Source organism: Lithobates pipiens, unplaced genomic scaffold (assembly GCF_037356315.1).
Source record: "Lithobates pipiens isolate NorthernLeopardFrog02 unplaced genomic scaffold, aLitPip1_a1.2 Scaffold_28, whole genome shotgun sequence".
Lineage (NCBI taxonomy): Eukaryota > Metazoa > Chordata > Amphibia > Anura > Ranidae > Lithobates > Lithobates pipiens.
The window spans coordinates 168,791,461-168,803,358 of record NW_027507789.1 but is presented as its reverse complement, the minus strand read 5'-3'; the positions used below and the strand labels follow the sequence as shown (position 1 = coordinate 168,803,358).

The 11,898-nt window shown below is 40.0% G+C and overlaps 1 protein-coding gene across 1 annotated transcript; it reads left to right on the top strand.

Moving 5' to 3' along the window:
• Positions 1-1,197: 1,197 nt before the first annotated feature.
• On the top strand, positions 1,198-11,669 carry LOC143935764 (keratin, type I cytoskeletal 12-like). The gene is made up of 8 exons (XM_077459871.1): positions 1,198-1,855; positions 3,252-3,334; positions 5,578-5,734; positions 6,606-6,767; positions 7,236-7,361; positions 7,452-7,666; positions 9,779-9,888; positions 11,397-11,669. Exons 1-8 carry the CDS (start codon positions 1,238-1,240, stop codon positions 11,498-11,500), a joined length of 1,575 nt encoding a protein of 524 aa, XP_077315997.1. The 5' UTR covers positions 1,198-1,237; the 3' UTR covers positions 11,501-11,669.
• Positions 11,670-11,898: the final 229 nt, after the last annotated feature.

Genomic DNA, 11,898 nt, shown 5'->3' with positions numbered 1-11,898 from the left:
TTAACTGAATTAGGACAATTCTGCAAAGATGAGTGGGCCAAAATTCCTCCAGGACGCTGTAAAAGCCTCATTGCACGTTATCGCAAACGCTTGGTTGCAGTTGTTGCTGCTAAGGGTGGCCCAACCAGTTATTAGGTTTAGGGGGCAATCACTTTTTCACACAGGGCCATGATGGTTTGGATTTTTTTTCATCTTTAATAATAAACACCTTCATTTACAAATTGCATTTTGTGTTTACTTGTGTTGTCCTTGACTATTGTTTAAATTGGTTTGATGTTCCGAAACACTTAAGTGTGACAAACATGCAAAGGAACAGGAAATGAGGAAGGGGGCAAACACTTTTTCACACCACTGTAAATGACAATGGTCCCAAAATAGTGTCAAAAGTATCAGATGTATCCGCCATAATGTCGCAGTCACGATAAAAATCGCAGATCGGCGCCATTACTAATAAAAAAAGATTTATAATAAAAATACCATAATGCATAAAATGCCATAAATCTATACGCTATTTTGCAGACTTCGTAACTTTTGAGCAAACCAATCAATATACGCTTACTGCAATTCTTTTACCAAAAATATGTAGAGACATATTAGCTTAAATGTGTTATATATTTTTATATATTTTTGGGGGATATTTATTATAGCATAAAGTAAAAAATATTGCTTTTCTTCCAAAATTTTCGCGCAAAAAATAAAACCAAAAGAAAGCTCTATTTGTGGGGAACGACTGCGCAATGGTCAGTTAAAGTGATGCAGTGCCGAATCGCAAAGTGCTCTGGTCAGGAAGGGGGTAAATCCTTTCGGGGCTGAAGTGATTAAATTGCAATTCCCAGCAGATAACAATATGTATGTTAAAGCATATCTAGTTTTGTTGTGTCTCATCATATTGCACAGCGCTTATAGATAATTATTAGGGAAAATTAAATGTAAATGATTTATCTTATTAGGTGTTCTGGTCTACTCCACCCAAAAAATACTGCCAACGCGACAAACATCATAAGGGAGAGAAGACCAGCGGCTAGAGTGATGCAAGCTGATTAATGATAATTGATCCAAATTATAAACAGTGGCAAAACTTGGCAAGCAACTGTACTGTGTGAAAACAAAAGAAAACATTAATATTCGACACACCCTTTAGATCTTATATAAAAAGAATGATATTTCTTCACAAATCACTCTTTCTACTGGAGCTGCTCTTTTTTTTCTCTGGATAGGGTGACCTTTTGCTTGAAACATGTCTTACTCTTTTAAACAATCCTCCAAGTCTGTGAGCATGGGCTCCACCTCAGGAGGCTATGGTGGAGGTGTTGGTGGTTATGGTCAGTGTGGAGTAGGTGGCTTTGGCGGAGATTTTGGTCAGGCAGCTGGTGGATATAGTCAAGGAGCTGGTGGATTTAGCCAAGGTGGAGGAGCATTTTATGGCCAAGGAGCCGGTGGTGGTGCCGGAGCAGGCTATGGTGGTGGTGCTGGAGCAGGCTATGGTGGTGGTGGTGCTGGAGCAGGTTTTGGTGGTGGTGCTGGAGCAGGCTATGGTGGTGGTGCTGGAGCAGGCTTTGGTGGTGGTGCTGGAGCAGGTTTTGGTGGTGGTTTTGATGCAGGATTTGGAGGTGCAGGTGGTGGCTATGGAGGAGGTGAGGGCATTTTCAGTGGCAATGAGAAACAAACAATGCAGAACCTTAATGACCGTTTGGCTTCATACCTGGACAAAGTCCGACAGCTTGAGGAAGCAAATGCTGAATATGAAAAAAAGATTAAGGAATTTTTGGAGAAACAAAGGCCTGGTGGTAGCACAGGAGAAGCAGGAAAAGACTACTCTAAGTACTTTACCACCATTAAAGATCTACAGACTAAAGTAAGTTGTTTGTTATTTATTTGGCTACAATAAAATAATTGGGGGATTTATTGTAAATAATGCATGTATTCCTTTTTAAAGGAACCTTGCCGTGATTATACCAGTCACATGTCAATGATGCTAAAACATATTTATAAAGCAGGCTTGATTTAATAGATATTTTAGGAGAATAATTTTCTCCCTTTGTACATGTTCGTTTGTTGTGTGCCTTAAATAAAATGCACACTTTAAACACTTTGCATATGCAGTACAACTGATTTTCCTGACTATAAGCCCTTGTACACACGGTCGGAGATTCCGACGGAATGTGTCCTATCGGACCATTTTGTCAGATATTCCGTCTGTGTGTGGTCTGCATCGGACCATTTATCCGACAGACCAAGTTTTCCAACTTACCGGTAAAATTTTCCAACAAAATGCTCCTATTGGTCATACTTCGATCATGTGTAGCCTACTCCGACGGACAAAGTGCCACGCATGCTCAGATCAAATTCCTAGACCAAAGCTATTGGCTACCTGCCTGAACGTAGTCCCGTCGTAACTAAATAACGTCACCACGTTATGTACAATCGGATTTTCCGACAACTTAATCTGATGGATTTGGTTGTCGGAATCTCCGACTGTGTGTACAAGGGCTAAAACATTAGGAGTTAGGAGCACAATAAGAATTAGAACTGTTTATTTACTACAATCTGAGGCTCCGTTAGAATCAATAAGTGAGGAAAAATATGCAGAGGGATACAGACAGCAATGAAAAGCTAACAGTAGTTCTAATCTTCCCTTACTCTGATGAAAAAAAAATATTTTATTTATATTTTTTGTCTGTTCTTGTAGATTTTGCCTTTACTCCCCGTCTGGTGAAAATGTCGTCACTGGGATGGTAAGGGTGGGGAAGTCTTTCAAATGAAGCCCAGGATAGATGTAGAGACCCAAGAGTGGTCCTATTCTATCCCCACTCTATAAAAATAAAAATAAATATTAAATTGACATACACTTTCAGGAAAAACTAAGTGTTTCAAGTGGCGACGTGCTGTGTGTTTTGCACTAAAAGTCTTTATTTGTGAGACTGGACCACCAAGCTGCCAGCTGTGATGAACTCAGATGGCAAGATATGAAAATTATTAGTGTAAGTAAGTGGGGCTGACATTTTTAGTTAAATGTAGCTACCCTACCCTATGGTAGCTACCTTAGTTAAAAATGTGGGCACACCAGTCTGTATATGTGTGTCCTCTTTGGTTATTTTTACTGCAATTTCATTTTATTACAGTAACCTGTTGCAAAAATAAAATAGGGAAACCTTTTGTACTGTGCTAACGTTATCAAATTCAAAATATATTTATCTTGTAGAGATGTTAGAATTAAAACAGAGATTGAACTACTCATTTGTTTCTTACAGATCATTGCCGCCAACAATGACAATGCCCAACTAATCCTGCAGGGTGACAATGCCAGACTGGCAGCAGATGACTTCAAAATGAAGTGAGTTGACTTTAATGTCTGTTCGAAAGGCAAAGCCATTGGTTAGACTGATTATTTAAGTCAGAGGAAGGAAAACATCTAGGTTACAGGCTTAAACTGGCTCTGCCAATTGACAAGTGGCATCCTTTGGGTATTAGATCTTTTTTGAGATTACAGAACAAGGATAACATGGGAATCTGAGCCTCCAAATAGGGGAATTAAGATGCCACTGTTTTAAGTAATATGGGAAAATCAAGTACTGTAATACCACCCTTTGCAGACTTTGCTCATTTGAATCCTTATCATAAACATGGAAGTGGCTGTTTAATGGTGATATTATACTTATACTATATATACATACTGCATAAATTGTATTACTCTCACCATGGTATTGCTGTCACTACACAAACCCAACCAAGATTCACTAAGGTCTCCTCAGATGCAACCCTTTTATTCCTATTCCAACTCTTTCCCTTCCTTGAGAATATTACTGCCTATTTTACATATCACCATCTCCAAAAACATCTGGAAGACCATTGACTAGATGCTTTTAGTCTATGAATCTAATCAAGTGCCTTTACTTACTGCCACTAGTAGTTAAACCTAGAGTGAGGACATACTCCCACAAGGCTGTCCTGGACATTAATCTATAGGCCTGCCTTGCACCAGACAGTTGACCAGAGGATGTGGAGGAGTTATGCATATAGAAAAATGTTTTCATGGGTGGATATCAGTCTAGAGTTGTGGGCATTCTTAGGCAGGCTATACTAGGTAATGTCCACGTGTGTCACTGAGCCCCCATATTTAAAAGATCTGCAATTCAATGAATGAAAGAGACATGCAAGGTACAGTAAGGATGGATAGTAAATGCCTAAATGATGCTGGATGTCTTCCAGCCAGGAAATGAGGTGAGCTCTATCCAACTTGCTGTTGCTTCTAATGAAAACTAAGTAGTGTGCAGTGAAGTCAGAGTAAGCAACTTCAGTATAGTATAGGAGCCTTTACAACTGTGCAAGCCTGAAGGAAATGTTCAGCCTCAAGCACTGCCAGCACCGATCTACTTTAAGTGAAAAATAAGGATGTGGTTTTCAGTCAGCTTATTAAGTGGCATGAGAGATACCGTTGGCTGTAATGTATCTTTGACACTCCCTACAGGCTTTCAACAGGTGTCAGCCCAAGCAAGACTTGATTTGTTCTGTGACCTGTTATTGTTAAAGACGACCTGAACTACTAAATAATTCAATTTTCTATCTTGCCATCATTGGGTCAACCAATTTTGTTTAAAAGCCCTTAGAATTGTGTCCAGGCCTGCTACTTGAATGGAATTCCAGATATATGAAACTGTTTTTTTTTTTATTGTTTTTTTTGTGCCTAGAACATGCATATTACAATATGTTTGATTCACCAACAAGCCCCCCCCCCCCCCCCCCCCCCCCCCGACGACAACCACATTCAAAATTGGAATTTTGTTGAATCGAAAAAAGATCCATCCTGCTCCTTCCAATTTTCTCAGCACAGTTCACATACATTGGACTTGATGGACATGTGTCTTCACATGCCTAGACACACACAGCCACACTCTACTATTTTTCAGGATTCAAGACATAGGGTAATGGTTTATAGAAATGCTTAGGCACAATTAACATTTCAAGCATTCCCCAGAAGACAGGAAATCTTGCCACCTTGGTCATTATAATTCTTGAGCAAATATTACCCCCCCAATGACTGGCCCTTTGAAGTGGATTATCCCCAAGACTGCCTTCCCCAGCTATATCTTCTACTTTTTTCCACGTTGCCTATTTTAATTTGTTGCTTACTACACCACCAACCATAACCTATTTTTATAATGGCCTATGCTTTATAATTATACTATGTAACCCATCACAAAGGAACGAGCAGTTCTGGACGCAGCCTTATATTCCACCATATTAGCAATACCCAACACAGATACCTCACTCTTGAGTACAAGAGAAAGCTTCTGTTTGTCAAACTCAACCACTACTAGGAAAAGATACTGTATGTTCTTATGTTTTAATGCTACCTACACATCTGAGTTGTGCAGAATGTAAAGAGACTTACAGTTGCATGTGCTCATGTCTTGGCGATGCACTGTTCAGTTTATCATATTTGTTAAAAATTCTTATTCTGTAATAACGTTATAAACCCTGAATAAAAAAAATAATAATAGCAATTCTTGACCAAAAGCAAATGGTATATCTGCACATTTATTGAAAACCCATATATATTTTTGATTATCTTGCCAGGTATGAGAATGAACTTGCTCTCCGACGCAGTGTCGAAGCTGATATTAATGGCCTTCGTAAAGTCCTGGATGAATTGACAATGACCAGATCTGATCTGGAATCTCAGCTTGAAGGTCTTGCTGAAGAACTGGCTCTTCTCAAGAAGAACCACGAGGAGGTAAAATCTAAAAAAGTCTCATCAAGGCCCTCTATTTGTTGGTTTTAAGGCGTGAATCCATACAAAATTATTTTATTGTAGTTTTGGATGGATTCACGCCTTAAATCCAACAAATAGAGGGCCTTGATGAAACCCTGTAAGGTCTTTACTGTTGGGGTGACAACAGGTTCACTGAATGGGAAATGCAGCAATACTGTATCTCCCACAGATACACAGAAATAAAAAGTGTTTTTATTATTTCAGTAGAGGAAGGCTAGGACTCAAGTCAAGTTTTTATTGCCCCATTGCAGATGATTTTTGCTCAATGCCTATCTGGTAAAAAAAATCTTGTCACTCAAAATGGATTCTAATTGTCTCTCTTCATCCAAAACTAAAGAAACATTTTGACTGATATTAAATATTAACACTGAGCTCAAGGCAGATATAAAATACAAAAATAACTCAGCTCTGTATTCGTTATTATTACATATATATATATTTCTAATGCGAGCAATGTAATTGAATCTGGCTTTGTATTAGACTTTTGTAATTCCTGTACATCAGAGCTCAGAGTGGGAAAAAAGTAGCAAAAGGAGCCAGTCAGTTTATGTGTTGACATGGACCATGCTGATTGTGTGTGTAAAATCATTGACGAAGAGATGAGCTCATCAATTTTCTGCTTCAGTGTCTAGTCACTGGCTAGGGATGGGTCAATAAGAGCCTAGGCTCAAAGAAAGTGGTTTGGCTGATGCTTGCTGTCATTCAACCCAGAAAACTAAAGATATATTGCATTAAAAGAAAAAAAAAACTGTACTGTGCTCCATATTGAAGGTGAGAATGAAGCAGATTTTTTTTTTTTTTGATTTTTTTATTTTTTTTTTTTTATCTGTAGGAGATTAAGGGATCCCAGGGAACATCTGCCAGCAATGTTAACGTAGAATTGAATGCTGTACCAGGAAATAACCTTCTAGAGGAGATGAACAATCTCAGGGAACAATATGAGGCTATGGCTGAAAAGAATCGCAAGGAGGCAGAAGAACAATTCAAGAAGGCGGTAAGATTCATTCACTCTTCATTAACCTATATTAAAGTTTTGATTGTCTAAAAAAAAACAGTATGACACTAATAGAAGCAGATGGTTGGGACATTGTGTAGGAACTAAAAAAAAAAGGAAGTTTCTAATCGGGTACGGTACTTTCACCTGGTTGTAGAAGTCAAAAGCTGACCAAAAATACTCTCACGTCTCAGAAGGCCACTGAGAAATCCAGGAAGAATTTGACTGTTGCCAGCTAATGAACTATTCTGAATGACCTAAACCATTTTGTATGATATTGCCAGCTTGAATTTTTTGTATTTTTGAAAGAAAAATGTACAGAAGAAAAGATTGTGGTCGACGTTGACATAAAGAAACCATTCAAGGGTTCTTACAAATGCTTATCAATATTCATACATATGATCTTTGCATACTTCAACTTATAGCTTTATTTATTTTTTCTTTTTTTTTTTTTTTTTTTATCTCAAGAGCGAAGGTTTGAAGAAAGAAATATCAACTACAGTAGAACAAACAAGTCAAAGCAAGAGTGAGATTTCAGACTTAAAGAAGACACTTCAAGCACTGGAGATTGAGCTTCAGTCACAACTGACCATGGTACAAAATTAAAGGCATAACACACAATGGTAGACTGCGTGATTGTGTCAGAATATAAATTTGATGATTTGTTTGTTTTCTCGTGAACAGAAAAAATCTCTTGAAGAAAATCTAGCACAAACAGAAGGACAATACTGTATGAAGATTTCCCAGATGCAAATACAGATTACTGGCATTGAGGAGCAACTGGCACAGATCAGGGCAGATATAGAGTGCCAGACTGCAGAATATGAAGATCTGTTAGACATCAAGACAAAACTAGAGAGCGAGATTGAGACATACCGCAAACTCCTGGAAGGAGATAGGTATGTGAAATTCACATTGGGATGTGAAATGAAGGGAATATTGTGTAGCAATGCCCCTGTAAGGGTTGCTGTGTATAGTGGTTCACCTGTCACCCTGCCCAGCCAGACATCTATCTCAGTCACTCAGACAAAAACCAGTACATTGCTTTGTTTTGTTTTATTTGAGGGGGGTTAAACTTGGACAGGGATTTGGAAATTATGGAATGCTCAGGAAGATTTAGTGCAAAGTTGTAGAAGGACTCCTGTATAAACTCCTGTATACACACTCTTCTCTCTCCAGCACAAACACTTTCTTCTCACTGTTTCCTCCTGTGGTGTAGCATAGTCTAGGTGCTAGCTGTCCTCTATTTGGCCACCACTGCCAGATAGATCTCTTCAGTCCCTGCCAGCCAGCTTGGCTGCCACTACCCCTTTCCACTGCCCATCTCCGCATTCCTCTTTCCACTGGTTCTGCACCCATCTCTCAAACTGCAATCTCCCAGCTCTCTAAGGCATGCCTTCCCAGTCTTCCCGACCTTGCTCACTCACCAGCCCTCCCGGCTGTGACCAGTAGTCCTCCATGGAGACTCTTAGAAGTGTTCTCTCCCATTGTCCTCTAATTGCTCTCTCATCTGCCTCTCCTTCCAGGATCTCAACACTTCTCCTGGATGCACCCGATCGCAGCCCGGGGTCACCCCCCCCCCCAAGGCTGGGGAGATCCCCCTGGGCCCGACAGCCTCCACACCACTCCCACTCCATCTCTTCCACCCAGCAACTTCTCCCCAGCTGGGCTGACCCCAATTATTTAAGGAGGTCTGTCCCCTGACAATTCAAGTTGAGGATTGGTCAGGGCTCCTTAAGATACCACATCCAGCTCCACCTCTCTCTCCCTCTTCTCTACTAATGCTAGAAGGAAGAGGAAGGTAACCGAGAAGTGAAACTGCCTTTGGGTCATCAGCTGCTACCCTGAGACCCTCCCAGCCCAGAATGAAAATAAACAGGCCTAGCAACCAGACAGGGATGTCTAAATTTACCTACACTGCCAGAGAAAACCATCACTCTAGCATCTCACTAACTAAAGGATGTAACACTTGTCTTTCCAGAACATGAAAGAGTTGGTATAGCATTTACATCCACAGGTCTTCAGAGTCGCACGAGTGCTGGTAGATGTGCTTGCTGCTGGGCTGCTGGGCTGCTGGTGGAGTAGTATGCCAGATGGCAGTGGATCTCCTAAAGGGCAGGAACAGACTGACACTTTAGCCGTAGAGCAGGCTCCAGTGGCAGATGGACAGGTGCTAACAACTTGGTAGCTCCAAAGAAAATGAAACATAAGCAGAGTCAGACAAGCCAGGTCATACACGGAACAAACAGATCAAGTTTCAAATATGGAGGCAGGAGAATGGTCAGAGAATGAGCTAGGGTTGATGCAAGTGGATAACAGGAATAGTCAGGAACAAGCTGGGTTAGTATTTCAAGAGCAGATGCAGGTAACAGGAAACAGGACAATCACAGAATGCTGTAGACAAGACGGCACTGATCCCGGGTTATGACTCAGCTCAAATAGTCCATTTGCCGCATTTTCGCATTTATATGCATTTGCACATTAGCAAGTGCTAACGCTTCTCTTCTTCCAGGCAGTCGTGCAACAGGGATTTGTCTGCAGCTATTATTCTGTCTTCTGACAGAATCTTCCTGACAGGCAGTAATAAAGTCATGAATCACTACATTGTATATTACTTATGTCTTCTTCTCCATGAGAATAAACATAAATCTTCATTATGTTCTATGGAGTGCTTCTAAGCTAATGCAAAAAAAAGATCATCCATTGCAGGCTCCTTGATAGTGAAACGTAACAACACACTAGAGTACTTTGAGACGACAATTAATGACGACATCTGCACTGCATTTATAAGTTCTATTTTTTGTGTGGATTTCATACAGATTCTGCCAGTTTCCTTTATGGATGCCCATACAATGTCCCCGGTCAGTGTCTGGTGCCCACACTGCCATACAAAATAGATGGCTATGCCAACGAGGAACAGCATCATAGAATACCCGGGGAACAAATAGTCGTATTTTGTCCTTATTGTGGTCTTGAAAAGCCAACACAATATTTTCTTTCAATAATTGCAGTAGCGCTGGACAAGGATCAGCATCCAATGCCGGAGCAGGATCAGGATCAGGATCAGATTCCGGAGCAGTAAAAACTGGATCGCAAACTGGAAGTACTTCAGGATCTCAAGGTGACTGCATTTCAGGGTCCCACATCTAAAATGTGACATAACTATAATTGATATGCCCTTCTAAACAGAACAGTCATTTTGAACATTTAAAATGTAATATAATTGGGCCATATATAAAAATGACAGGTTGTGGAGGTATGTCTACAACCAAATCAACCTTTTTCATTGTGAATCACCCAGTTATGTTTAGGTGTTTCAATAGGGAAGAGCTTTGTTTTCATTGCTCTGGAATAACACAGCCAAATATTAAGCTTGTTCCTTATATTTACTATGGTCTATTATAGCCTTTTTTAACCTTTTTGTCTCATAATAGCTCTGTCAGGTGGCATTGGCCCCTAAACTGTGCAGACACAATCAAATAGGAGGTTAGTCATCTACAACTCAAGGATTCCCCAAAACCTTTGAAGGACTCTTAGCCCTTGTACACACGGTCGGACATTCCGACAACAAAATCTGTCGGATTTTGTCCGACAGATTTTGTCCGAAACGGTCGGACAAAGTTTTCGTAAAATCCGATCGTACGTAACGTGACAATGTTATTTCCTTACAACGGGTCTACGTTCAGGCTAGTAGCCAATAGCTTTGGTCTGGGAATTTGATCTGAGCATGTGTGGCACTTTGTCCGATCGGAATTCTCTAAACACAAAGTCCGATCGTATCATGTTGTCGGAAAGCTTTATAGCCCAGCTCTAAAACTTTGTCTGTCGGATATTCCGACAGAAACAGTCCAATGGAGCCCACACACAATCAGATTATCCGACAACGCGGTCCGATCGGACATTTTCCATCGGAATGTTCGACCATGTGTACAAGGGCTTAGGGTTTCACGGAGCCCTGGTTCAGAATATCTGGCCTAATAGATGCAAGTGATTATAATCAGACTTCCAGCTTAAATTTCAGGACAGGTTTAAATCTTACAAATGGCTCCTAAAAATAACAGTTCCTAATATTGACTTGGATAATTAAATCCTATACATTACCAACTATTTCACTCAGTATAGGGCTACTTATCCATGTCATATGTAATGGATTGTTAATCAGGAAAGAACATAATGAGTTTACAGCCTGTGCTACTGTGCATGGGCCCAGAAGTGCAAGAGGGTCATCTAGGGTTTATCTCATAATGAGACTGATGATCAAGATAGAAACTGTCTCTTAGTTACTCTTCTGATCATCTGGGCACTGATTTGGTCACAGGAAAGACTGCTTCTGGTGATGGTGCTGGTGATGCATCTGCAGAAGCTAAAGTTGTAAATGTTCAGAGCAGTGTCTAAAGGGTAGTTGTACCCTGGAAAGGCTTAGAGTCAAAGCATACTCAATGTCTCAAGGAAACAGACAGAGTGGGGTAAGATGACATTGACAAACAAAGAGCAATCATGACATTTATTAAAGAGGTTTTTAAACACATTTGGGCAGGGTTCCTCTGGCTGTTAGACATTTAATTGCATATGAGAATATTGGTTTTATAAATACACAAAAATAATTTCTCTATTCTCCTCTATGTCTAGGACCAATACGAACAAGAGTGGTGAAAGAGGTCGAAGAAATCATGGAAAATGGAGTTGTTGTGTCAACCAAAGTTAGGGAAAGAACAGTGCCCATTAATGCTTAGAAGCATATTCCAGCACATGGCCAGAAGTTGTGTCTGCTCAAGCAAAATGGAATCCTGTAAAAAACTTCTTAAGTGTTCTGTATTCTGTATAGAAGTGATCACATAATTGATATGTTCTTTGATCACATCGTGCAGCACTCTGTAAGCGACTCACGTCTCAGTGCAGTTGTATTGCTCTTTTCAATTGTAATTGTACTTTGAAGATCTATCTTTTGCTTTTGTTTGCTACTCAAAATAAACTTTTCCAATGCAAGAATGCAAGGCATCCTTTGATAAATAATTGCATTTTTAGTACTACAATGAACATTAAGTCATAAAGACTCAAATTAATGTGGCTCTACACATAAGCATAGATAGGAAGTATTCCAAAATATTCACAAAAGCTAGTTACGTATAGG

Excerpts from the sequence above, each read along its gene's own strand:
- LOC143935764 (XM_077459871.1), top strand. The coding sequence starts at position 1,238 with ATGTCTTACTCTTTTAAACAATCCTCCAAGTCTGTGAGCATGGGCTCC. Across the intron at positions 3,335-5,577 it reads GCAGATGACTTCAAAATGAA|GTATGAGAATGAACTTGCTC; the intron begins GTGAGTTGACTT and ends TTATCTTGCCAG. Across the intron at positions 6,768-7,235 it reads AAGAACAATTCAAGAAGGCG|AGCGAAGGTTTGAAGAAAGA; the intron begins GTAAGATTCATT and ends TTTTATCTCAAG.